Raw genomic sequence first — 12,406 nt, forward strand, 5'->3', positions numbered from 1 at the left:
CAAAAATCACAAGTTCAGCAAGAAGCTCGCTTACATATTAAAAGCAGGCTTTCTTGTTGCGTCTGATTAACTTCAGATCAACGAGCTGTCATAAAAGCCCTGCAAATTAAGTGGTAGGAGTATCCGCTTCGGAAGCACTTTTGGAGGAGTTGGTTGTACATCATGAAGTTGGACAGCACAAATAAGAACACCAACTTGTTGATTGCCCTTATTGCACTTTATATCTAGACTGCAACAAATGCATAAGGATTACACATTGACAAGCCAAGCACCACTGTGCATGTTCTCAATTCACCAGGCACTGATCAGGTGGTGTTGCGGCTGTTTCAGCTTCATACAAGATTTGCCCACTCTACCTGCTTGGAACCTGCTGTGGTTCCGTAGTAGTTCTGGTGTTGCGTTGCTCAGCACAAGGTTGCGGGATCAAATCCTGGCCACTGCAGCCACGTTTTGATGGGAGCGAAATGCAAAAACACCAGTTTGCTTAGGTTCAGGTGCACTTTTTTTTTTTAAAAAAAAACCACGGGTGATCAAAATCAATCTGGAGTCAACCCCACTACAAAAAGCCTCGTAATCAGATCATGGTTTTTGCACGTAATACCCCTGCAACATGGGCGCAGAAAATGACATTAAATGGCTAATGCCTTAAACTTAATGTCATTCGCGGGGTGCCACACGGACATGTTTAATGGCATTAAAGCTTAATGCCATTCGCGATGCAGTGCGTTCTTGTAACTCACTTGGCCATCAAATGCTTACTCTCGATCCCAGTGTCTCCACATTCTGACGAGTCTAAACGGATTCTTAGTGAATAACAATTAATATATTCACTATCTTTAAAAAATTTCTCTTGCGGCGTAGTGCATTCTTACAATTATTACAACTTGCTTGGCTGTCGAATGCATACTCTCGTTTACAATGACCCCGTCGTAGCCATAGTGATCATATCCTCACTATATTAAGCAAACTTGTAGTTAAAAACAACTAATGTATCCTTCATTTTTTTAAATGGAGCTCTTTATTTTCGTAGAGATCAGCAGGCGATCTTGCCGCTACTTGCGGTTAGAGCACTAATCATGAGCACGTTAGCCAGGAGAAGCTGTTCCATTGCACTGCAGCGGCTCCTTGCCTCATTGGCCTCATACTGAAGCCTTGAAATTTCTTGACAATACTTGATTCAAAGAAGCACATACTCCAAAACAAACTGGAGCACAGTCAAATTCTTCAGAATCGCTGCTTGAGAGCTTTGAAGCTGTGAGCGCTGTTATTCCAATTTCAATGCTATGGATTGGCCGTCGAGCTAGCTTTGGCTTCAAACAGTTTAGGCTGGGTGCAACAAAGACATTCCTGAAGTAAACCACACACAATACGCCGATTAATGTTTCTCATGCCATTTCTTAAACATCTGCTCCCTAGATAACTGTTTTTTATTGTATTAAGATTGGCAAGTGAACTTAGCTGTTTCACTGCAGTTATCGCCATTGCAACGCCTAATGTCATTGTCATTGCCTAATGTATGTGCGTGTAGCAGTGATTGAAATATAACGGCATTACGAAACTTAAGGTCTTAAACTTATAATGGCATTAACCTCGCCCGTGTGGCACAGGTATAAACCTCCATAATTGAATTTTTTATCTACTTGGACTGAAATAGAAATGAGGTCCTATTCTAAACAGTAGCAGATGCGTATCTGTTTCATGGCTTGCTTGAAGTTGATAGCCAAAGCACTGCTTGACCCATAGCAGTGTTCTAATGCATGCTTGCATTAAGATGAACAATGGCCAGAGGGCATCGCAAACACTTCTACAACATGCGATTCCTCGGGTCAAGAGGCTACGTGATTTGGTGCTATTGAGTACAGACAGCTTGAGTGGCCGGTACCTATGAGGTGATCACCACTAGTAATCTTATGTCATTTAAACCTGGTTTACACAGTTGCCTCATCACCACACCGCCATCTGCCAGGAGAGCATTTCCTTGCTGGTTTTTCATTATGAATGAGACACTGACAACTTTTAAAGGGACACTAAAGGTTACTATTAAGTCAACGTGGACTGTTGAAATACCATCACAGAAACCTCGAAACGCTTGTTTCGTGCCAAGGAGAGATTTATTTTAAGAGAAAATGCGTTCTGAAGCGTCCGCGTACCTCTAGCGCAGTTCAAATCGCCCGCCCTCCGATCGAGGAGTACTGACATCATGGTCTCATAGTGACGTTGCGCCATCGGTGAGTAGAACGGCGTCCGCAGACAGCGCTACGGCTTTTCTGCGCAAAACGCAAACGCGCGGCCAGAAACAGAGCCAAGACAGAGCCGACAGCAGAGCGAAAGCGGGAGTATGGTGGCTAGCGGAAGGAGAAACGAATTACGTCCCACATTACGTCCCACGGCACACGGAGAGTCCGTTTTCGTTAAACTATAGGCTGCGACGAGCTCGCAGCGTGGTCTGTGAGAAGTGACGAGCCTTTTCGCACTTGCAACAGGGCATAAAAAAGTGCGAATCGACGCAAAACTCGGCCTAGAAACGTGCTTCGCCACAGCCAGGGCTCAATACGACCCAAGCTGGCACGACCCAGATGTCGTTTCCCGCGCCGCCACCAGGCGCCGCTACTATACCTCAAACTCCAGCGCAAGACGCCCATAAGCTGGTACTTCATTCTATGACGCAAACTTTGACGCTCGTCGCAATGGACCCTGACACCGACAGATTGGCTCGCGATGGTGGGCTCAACTTCAGCGATTTGAACACCGACGAGCGCGACCTGCTGCTGAGGGCTCGCACTGCCGGCGTCGTTGCGTACTACGACGGCGGCCTCGACACCGGCTCTCCGGAGCGGGAAAGCAACGAGGGCTTCCCACGACATCACATGGACGTGGCATTCTCTCTGCTTGTTCCAAATGAAACTTTCGCGAGCCAGCAGAACCCTCACAGCACGACGCGATAACGAAACTACTGAAACTCCAAAGCGTGCGCGGCGCAGAGTCGAGCGCGCACAGTCGAGCGAAAACGAAACCTTTCGAACACCCATATTACTGAAGGGTAACCTCAAAATATTATTTTTTCTTAGAATCGAATAGACGTAGACAAGTAGCATTTTTTCCCGTCTTATAATCAAATGAAATGATATTTTTAATACGAGTAGTTGAGTATTAGTAACACAAATTATGAGGAGTGCTTTCGTCATCGGGCTAGTACCGGAATGTCGCTGGGGGGTCTCAAATCGTGTCATGCATTTACCTCAATTTCTCGGTTACTAAAGCTCTGTTCGCGATTATATTGACGCCTTAGACGTTCTAGAACATTGCTCTACCACTTTAACTTGAGTTTCTGGTAACCTTTAGTGTCCCTTTAAGAACATGAGCAGCCCATGTCCCGTTCTGAGAAATCGGCGAAGACTCTCTTGGTAGGTGCCAGGGCAGGTAATGGCTGTGTGTATTGGGCCTTACTATCATGGGTAGAAGGTACCAGAATGCTGGTCAGTGAGAAAAACCTTGTGCAAGGGAAGTTCTGTGAATGATGGGCCCTGTTCTCGGTGTGTGCGTTTTTTTTCTTTTAAAAGGTGCTAAGTCTCCAGTGACCTTATAAAAGGGTCAAGGGATTCATAGGGGTGAAAGTTTGAGAACCACTGGTCTCCCTGTTGTACTTGCTTCTTCATGGCTTGGTACAAGCCACCTGTAACCAGCTAATGCTATTTGAAACTCCATGGAAATGGTTTCACACGCTTTAGGGGGTCATTGTACTTGAAAACAATGTATTCTGTGGTACATATTAGCCAGAAGGTTCGCGCTTGCAGATAATCTGTAATGTTGTGCAAGTGCAGTCAGCTGTCGCATTACTTTATGTACGAGTTGCTTCAGCGAATTCAGCACATTCTTGGCTTTTGTGTGTTTACAGTTCAAGCAGATATCCCAGGCCTATGAAGTGCTCTCCAATGCCGAGAAGAGGCGCATCTATGACCAGGGTGGGGAACAGGCAATCAAGGAAGGGGCTGGAAGTGGCGGAGGAGGGTTCTCTGCGCCCATGGACTTGTTTGACATGTTCTTTGGTGGGGGCATGGGTCGGCGCCGTGAGAACCGGGGCAAGAACACCGTGCACCAGTTGGGCGTCTCTCTTGAGGAGCTGTACAATGGAGCCACAAGGAAGCTCTCTGTACAGCGGTGTACCATCTGCGACAAGTGCGAAGGTGGGTGGCTGGTAACCATTGTTTAATTGCACATGCATAATGCAAATATAATAATCTATTGTCTGAACTGATTGATGCGCGTTGGATCTTTGTTCCAGCACACAGTACTCAGGTGTGCTTGTTTTAAAAATGCCTACACAACTTATGAGCTGTTTGCTAGGCGTAACGGTGACCTTATGATGCTGCCATCTTCACATCTAAATAGTTTGGGTTCATTGCACAGTTAAAAGCTTCACCTGTGTCTGCCAAAATTTTTTACTGAGATGAGCTAAATTTAAGTTAAAGGTGCTGGCATAAGGCATTTGTGAATTTTTCATATACAAAAAAAAAAATGAAATCTTATAAGCCTTTGTAGCCTAGAAAAATATGCTCTGTAAGAGTATTTCTGTATTCTTCCTCTTCCTGTAAAAAAAAAGTTTTTTCCTGAACTTGGCGCCGTATCTTTAGGCGTGTTAACACTCAAACGTTCAGTACACTTTGCTCCTGTTTTCTTTTTAACAGAGTGGCTTGCTCTGTTTTCTTGCATAAGACAGCTGGATTGACATTCTGTTAGTCTTCAAACAGGCATGTTATCCATCTGTCTGGCATACGACCTGTGTTTTAAGATAAAGATGCCTGCAATAAGCACATTCAATGTATTGGCTACTTCTGAGTGCCAGTCTGTAGTCTCGGATCATCAGTGATGCAGTAGCTGGTCTGACCAAGACAGCTGATATCAAGCTTGCTGAACACAATAAGTCCTTAGTAACCGTACCTCGCGATTGAGCCATTGTGGATGTAAAGGTGGATGTCGCCCAACAATGCATGGCGGTTTTAGCAACACATGTTCATACTTTGTTTCTGGTACTGGATTTATCAGCAGAAGGTGGAAATGGTATTGCTGGCCATGCACTTACATGCTGGTGTTCTTCAGATGAGTTATGTACTGATCATTTTCTTAATGGGTTTCTTTTAAAACTTTCTGGTACTTTAACATTTTTAAATATTTGTTTAAGCTACATTATCCACTGTAGAAAGCTCGCTTTATTGCATGCTGTCCCTTGCTTTGTGCTACAAATCTTCCAGCTGTCTCTTGCTGGTCTTCACAGCATTTTAATTTTCAACTGTGTTAGTAAATCGCACTTATACAATACCAGAACAGCCACTCCTACCGGGAGTAGTGGCTTGATGTGCCACAAGAATTTGCAAGAACGAAAAACGGGTGGCAATGCTGCATGAAGTTCCTTCATCTGCTTGCCATGTCAATTTTCACGATGCCTGCTCAGGCCTAGCCAACTGCCACCAAAAGTGGACTCCTGTAAAATTTCGAGCAATTGCCCCCACCTATGCAAGCACCCCTTCCTTTTTTTCACCTTGTCCATTGCTTCATGGATTTTCACTGGACTGCGTGGCTACAGTTCCTTGTCAATTTCTTTTAACGAAATTGCATATTAAATTAAATAAAATGACACAATTTAGTGGGAAAGAAACATTGTTTAGCCACCACTTCTACTGAGACCCCATAGTTCACCATGCCAGGTGTCTGCATAGCCTTCGTCAGTGGCCATTTTGGTCAAAAGTGCGAAGTGTTACACGTGAATTAAGTGCAAGAAATATGGTGCAATCTTGCATGCGATCTGTCATATGGTGTTTCGGAGTCCGAATTGCCACATATGAGGATTCAGGACACATGGTACAAATGAGTGATACCTGTGTCACACAGGCACATTTGGAAGGCATCCCACTCGACGGCCTTCAAACGTCACAGAGGAGTTGTCGCGCTGCTACACGGCACTTTTGAAAGGCCGTTGAGTGGTTCGAGTGTTTCTCGCAAAATTGTGTGGCGCTGCGGATTTTAATTTTTGTTTTCATGTCATGAACAGTTCAGTTTTTAAGTTGTTGAGTAGTGGAACTGCAGCAATGTTTTCGCCGCTCGATGCGGCTGCCGTTTTGGTGCGTGTTCGCGCATGTCAGGTAGCAAAAATACTTCATTGAATAATTAATAACTCATATATAGTATTTTTAGAGCCTTTTGGTTTGTTCTTTCTAACCATGAGTACGAGCACAATGTGAATGAGAGGGCATGTTTGCGCTGTTTCCGCTTCCGTTGCTCAAAGGCCATCGAGATTTCGATAGAGTTGTAGGGTGCTCTGTTGACTTGATAGACAATTGACTCGGCGGCCTTCGAAACAGCCCGTGTAGCAGCTTGAACTTGACCTTGGAGTCAACCGACTATCGGTTGGAAGGCCTTCCAAACGCCCGTGTGACACGGTATGAGTGACGTGTAGCTCCATCCAGAACTGGCACCCCTGCGTGGACGCTGTAATGACTTTGCAAATAAAGTGAAAACAAACGTGTTTGCACAGCTGTCTTGTTTCAAACAGAATATGCCAATATAAACACAACTATGCGAGCAACGTAGACGTGTTTCTGCAAGGCTGTCCACAGTTTTGGCTCCGTTGACAGCCACCGATGTCAGCAGGCCTAGCTCGCTGGGCCGTCGAACCGGAGACCGGTGGTGCTTGCGACACGCCTTACTGCAGCCCGTAATAGAGCGCCTATGTTGGTCAGCACAACGTGTACGCAATTATGTCGTGCTTAAATTGCAATACATTTCATTTTATCGGTGCAGATGAAAGCGAGTGAGCAAGCCAGGTGAGTCTGCAATCGCTGGGAGACTGTATAGGCCTAGCTCGTTGGCCGCTGGATCTGGGGCTGACAGCCCTTGTATTTCAATTCGTGACCGAGCAAGGGCCTCCCTTTCACTTTTGGGGGGCACTTGCTTGGAATTTTACGATATGTTGCATTGCAAAGAACTTGAAGACTGAACTTGGCAAGGTTCATGAACTTTTTTGGTGCGCCACAGCAACTCAAAAATAAACATATATTTTGAAATCCATCGAGCCATACTGCTGTACTGGTGCTCAGGTTTCTTGCCATGAACAAAACTACAGTGGGCTCTCTCTAAGCGGAACCTCAAGGGACCAGGGAAATTGGTTCCGTTTATCAGGAGTTTCATTTCCTGGGAGACAAAGCTGAATACAATTGAATGAATAAAAAAATCAATCAACCATGAGGATTTCCATTTATCGAGATTCCACTGTAATTGTGAAAGAATACTTTACCCGTCTAAATTGATTGTGCTATGCTGGATGAGTACTCTAGCAGAATGTGCTCCATGCTTTCTGCACTAGTTCCACACTCTGTGCGTGAGTTGTCTGAAGGTGTTCTCCTGTGGCATGCATAATTCAAGCTTTGATGTGTGCACATAACTGACCAAGACTAGAATATGGTGGCACCGCTTGGTTGAGTGTTGGCGTCATTCTTGCGGGTGGCGTGCAGGTCGTGGTGGCCGAAAGGGGGCTGTGGAGCGCTGTCCTAACTGCCGGGGCTCAGGCATGAATGTACGCATCCAGCAGCTAGTGCCTGGCATGGTGCAGCACATCCAAACCACCTGCCAGGAGTGCATGGGTGAGGGGGAGCGCATTAATCCAAAGGACCGTTGCAAGAACTGCAATGCCAAGAAAGTGGTGCGGGAACGAAAGATCCTCGAAGTTCACATCGACAAAGGTGCGTGCAGATCCCATTGCATTCGAATTTCCTTTTTCTACGCCTCAAGCTACAGCGTTGCTGGTGCTTTGAAATCAGTGCTGTACTACTGAAGGGAAAAGGTCATCTTGGGGGCTGCACAACTTGTAGTCTGTGTTGAATGTATATAATATATTTTGCTGGGTATAATCCGTGTGTACAGTTCACAAGAATACTGTATGTACTCTAATCTAACACACACTTTTCTGATAAAAGGGGTCCAAAATTTTTGTGTTAGAATCGAGTACGACCCTAAATCTGCGTTACCATATTGCGATCGTCATTTCAAAATGGCTGCCTCGTACTCGCTTCGAGCCTAGCTGCCATAGCTTCCTCCATGTGCTGCAGTGGTACACCGTCCGTCTTACCGTTTTCTGCATTTGCTCTATCAGCATGGAAGGGCCGGCTGCGAAGACACGTGATGCCGCAATTAAAAGGAAAATGATCAGGTGTGCCGAAGACGTACAAAAATCGGGCCGCATTACGGGCGTTCGGAGTTCCTGAAACTTGCATGTCAGACTGGTGCAAACAGGAGAGGCATTCTACTCCGGTAGCTGCTGTGTACAGCGTGGCCCATATCTTTAAAGTGATGGAGAAAGTCTACGCATCTAGGCGTACCAGGCTGTGTTCTGGTCGCTTAGTTAGCGTTGAAGTGAGAGGCCGTGCAAAGGGTCAATTCGCTCATTTCTGCTACTGCACCTTCTCACTCCAGCGTTTTGATAGTTTCCGTGAACATTGAGTGCGATGTGTTCATGTTTGCTTGTGCTCGCGTGATGCCATGCTTATTTAGTTAGTAAGGCAATGTGTAAAAGTTCACACGACCGATAAAACTACTCTCCTTACCTTTCGTATAGCTTTCTGCTAAATTGCTATTGCAAGTGATGCTTTGCCTTTCGTGCGAAACTGCAACTTTTTCTATTTATTGCAACTTTAGCGTACTTGGAGTGAGGGCCAAACAATGAAATCTTCCTTACCTCAGTAAGGAAGCCTTCATTGCGGTGAGGCTACCTTATGTCACTCTGAAAGCTTCCTTACTGAGGGGCCCTCGGTGAAGGCTTCCTTGGTGCTTCCTCAGCATAGCTCCAAAGCTACCTTCATGTGTTCTTACGCCGCTCCTGGCCCTGAACGAGCGCTTCACCTCACTGCTTAAGGGGGGAGGAGGGGATCAGAATTAACTTTTTTGTTTCTTGACAGAAAGGGCTGAAATTTGGCACACACACTGCACATTGCAATAAAGAGACAATTCTCAAATTTCATTAGGATATCTTAATTAGTTTTTGTTTTATAAGAATTTATAAGTTCCTTGCTTGTGGAAAGCCTGGCACAGTAACGAAACATGATAGGGAGCTGGAAATACTTTGCATGTTTGCCCAGATGTCTAATCTACATCAAGACAGTGTTCGATTTTTTTTTTAGTGCGCTAATAATTTTTTGCTCAACATAACATGCACATGACTGTGCTTCACTGCATGGAGCCATGTAGTAATTGTGAAATAATTAAATAATGGAAAGATAAAGAAACATTTCAAGACTGTCTTTAAGTACAGCACAGCTTGTGGATCTCAGCAAAACAAACTGGACCAAAATCGGTCCAGCCATTGTTGTGCTATGCTTTCCACGAGCGAGGTGAATGACAAAAAAAAATGCAATTGAGAAAAATGGCTGCAAAGTTTTAAAAGCACTGCAAATTTATTAAAAAGCACCAGGGCTGTAATATTTTGAATCATTGCTGTCAGGCATCTTCTTACACCTTTGCCTCTTTATTTGGTGGGCTTTGGATGCCTTCTTCAGGCGTTCTTTATCCTTTTCTTGTGCCGTTTGGAGTAGTGCATGACCACCATTTTCACTGCCAGGCCGAGCCTGGTATCGCAGTGTACACCCACAGAACGCTGTTGGCATCTTGGGCACAGAGCTTTAGCGATCAAAGAGTTCATCGCGGAAACAGGCATAATAATGAACTCGCAGTCACAAGGGGCCTAAATTTGTTCTTGGCATTGCTGCTTCCGCTCAGTCGCGGACACTGCGCAAAGGGAGTCGCGAACGGTGCATGCCTGCGCTTCTGCAGTCACCGCCGACACAAAACGCGGCTCGAGGTGCGTCTGAATCGTGCGACGATTCGTCTGGTGAGCCTTGAGTCACCATACAGTATGTAGCTCGTCGACGGTTGGGGCTCACTCGCAGGCTGCGTGTCCTTGTCGCACGATGCATCGGAAACGCACACCGTCTCTGCCGGCGATGGAGACCTTCGACCCGCGTCGCCTCCAACAACGCGATCTCGGTTGCTGACTCGCACGGCCGTACGCACAGGTGCGAGAAACTTCATTGGCACGCCTTCCGGTGGCTTAGTTATCAGTATCGATGTCACAGGGCGATTGTCGGCTTCGCTGACGGTGCAAGATAACGCGGCACGTTATCCGCGTGTTCAGTCGGGTTCTCCGCTTCTCCCGCTGGCCGCCGTCTTTTTCTCGCCGTAGGAGGCTTGCGCTTCCGTTTTCCGGAGGCATGCTTCATTTAAATGTTCTTTTCGAACGAGCGACGATCCATCACTGATCTGGGAGCTTTCATAAATCCGAATTCTGCGAGTGTCAAGCGAAGAACGACGCCGGCGTGGTTTTCAAAGCAGACAACTGCCGTCCGCTGTGGTTGCCAGCTTGCCCGCTGCTGCAGCAGCAACCAATGGCGAGACGCCTTTCAGTACGGCAACCAATCGGAGGCCCGCTTTCATCGCAGGGCCCGTGTCACCGCCTCTAGCAGACCCGCGCTTCTTTTGTGTTTGTGCGTTTGTTACAAGATGGCGACGACCGAAGAATTCAGAAACGGAATGGCGAAACTTCGAGCGTTCGAACGATACCAAGATGGCGGCGTTCGGTGGCGGGAAAGACGAGTTAGGGCTCCGCGAACTGCGGTGATTTTACGCGATTTAAAGCTGTTTTCTCGCCCTACGCACTGATAAATTAATTTTTTTCGGGCCCTTTTAGTGCGTTTTCAGTCAAACCATTTTGATACAATGTAGATTAGGCATTGCAGATACCGAAACGCGTCGTTGCCAAAAATCTATCTTTTTGCGATTTTCGCGATCTGATCCCCGCATCCCCCCTTAACCACGTAACGTTTGCTTGCGCATGCGCGCTGTCGCCCACCTGTGGAGAAGCGCGAGCATGGTACGTCCTGCCAGGCATGTTCGTTTCAGTCACACGTGCAGCATGAAAGCGTTGCTAGGCGTTGCACGACGCCGGCATGCCAGCGTTGATGGAGCACATCAAGTTTTGCACTGTAATGCGCTACTTTCTTAAAGTTTAGTAAACAAAAGTAGAAGAAAGCGTCCACGCTTCTCTATATTAGCTCTTCAATTTGAAGATTGTGCGACGATACATTTTTTTCTAGAATAATGGTGTTCGCGTAAAGCGTTTCAGAGATAATCTCGGACCCAGGCATGCGGCAACCGCTCCTTACGTGAGGACGGGTGAAGGGAGCTTTCAGAGTACGCTTGCTTCCTCCATCGGTCCTTCGCTGTAAGGAGGCCTCACGTAAGGTTAGGAAGCGCTCGAAGGAAAGGAGCGTTTCATTGTTTGGGCCTTTCATTGTTTGGGCTTTTCCAAATGAGAGAAAGTTGTATTTCTGTATGAAAGAATGAGGTGTGCGGTACTGTAAATGACCTTTTTTTTTATTATTTGTGGCAAGCTGGTGCGCTTTACAATCGAGGGCACATTAGAATAGAGTAAATACAGTAACTGCACACAATGCTCAAATTCTTACAAATGAGTCAAGGGCACGTATGTATCCATACGTGGATGAAGGTAAAAGCATTGCGAATTCTCTCCGACGATGCCTTGTTTGCGTAATTACGTGGACATCCGAAGAAGCCGGGCGCAGCTAACACAGTTGAAGGTTCATCCATTGGAGTACACAACAGAACTTGCCGAAATCGCCGAACCAACTGGCAGCGCTGTGACTCGCGCTGCCATGTGTGGGCTGGCCACACAGTTGCTGCTTCCCGACAACTGCAGCTCATGGAACCATAATCTTCACCGGGAAGCGCTTGCGGCGAAGGCGAGCTTTCTAGTTTTTTTTTCTTTATTTCTCCCCACACAGTCGGATGTGCGGAGGTGAGAGCAATCTGGTGGTGCTTCAACGAACCCAGCGCTCGGTGGTGCTTCAACGAACCCAGCGCTCGCATGGTGCGGCCCCTACCATTGATCTGTTGTGACCACGTGGCTTTTTGTACCATCTCTGCGGATGCTGCCGAATTTTTTGCTTCACGGGCCATTTAATGCTTTCGCATTAAAGACTGTTGAGGTTGCACGACTCTATCATGCATCTTCTGCCAGTGGCTCTGTTCCCCACCTTTTTGGCGATGCCGATAGCCTACTATGCTGTAAGGCACTGCTGTGGAGTGCAGCTGTTATGATCACAGCTCTGGTTTTGTAGCACTGCATGCACTACAGTTGAAGCCACTTATAACGATACCGGTTTTAACAATATATCAGTTATAACAGTGGGAAGCTGCTGCATCGTCGACTTTTGTATGTTTTCCATGGTGAAATAGCCCGCTTACTACAGTGCCCCGAAGCCGCATTATCAATTATAACGATGAAGTCTGGCTGCTGGGTGTCCGAGTCAAAAGGTAGTGAAATGCGAAACCCTTGAAAAGAAAA

The 12,406-nt window shown here is 46.4% G+C and overlaps 1 protein-coding gene across 1 annotated transcript in view; it reads left to right on the forward strand.

Annotated features, from left to right (window-relative positions):
• The window catches only part of Droj2 (DnaJ heat shock protein family (Hsp40) member A4-like), a 35,529-nt gene that overhangs the window by 975 nt on the left and 22,148 nt on the right, over positions 1-12,406 (forward strand). The window contains exons 3-4 of the mRNA XM_050180090.3: positions 3,896-4,184; positions 7,506-7,733. Of these exons, the coding sequence (XP_050036047.1) occupies positions 3,896-4,184; positions 7,506-7,733 (517 nt within the window). The remainder of the gene's footprint in view (positions 1-3,895; positions 4,185-7,505; positions 7,734-12,406) is intronic.

This window comes from Dermacentor andersoni, chromosome 5 (assembly GCF_023375885.2).
Source record: "Dermacentor andersoni chromosome 5, qqDerAnde1_hic_scaffold, whole genome shotgun sequence".
In the NCBI taxonomy this organism is placed as follows: Eukaryota; Metazoa; Arthropoda; class Arachnida; order Ixodida; family Ixodidae; genus Dermacentor; species Dermacentor andersoni.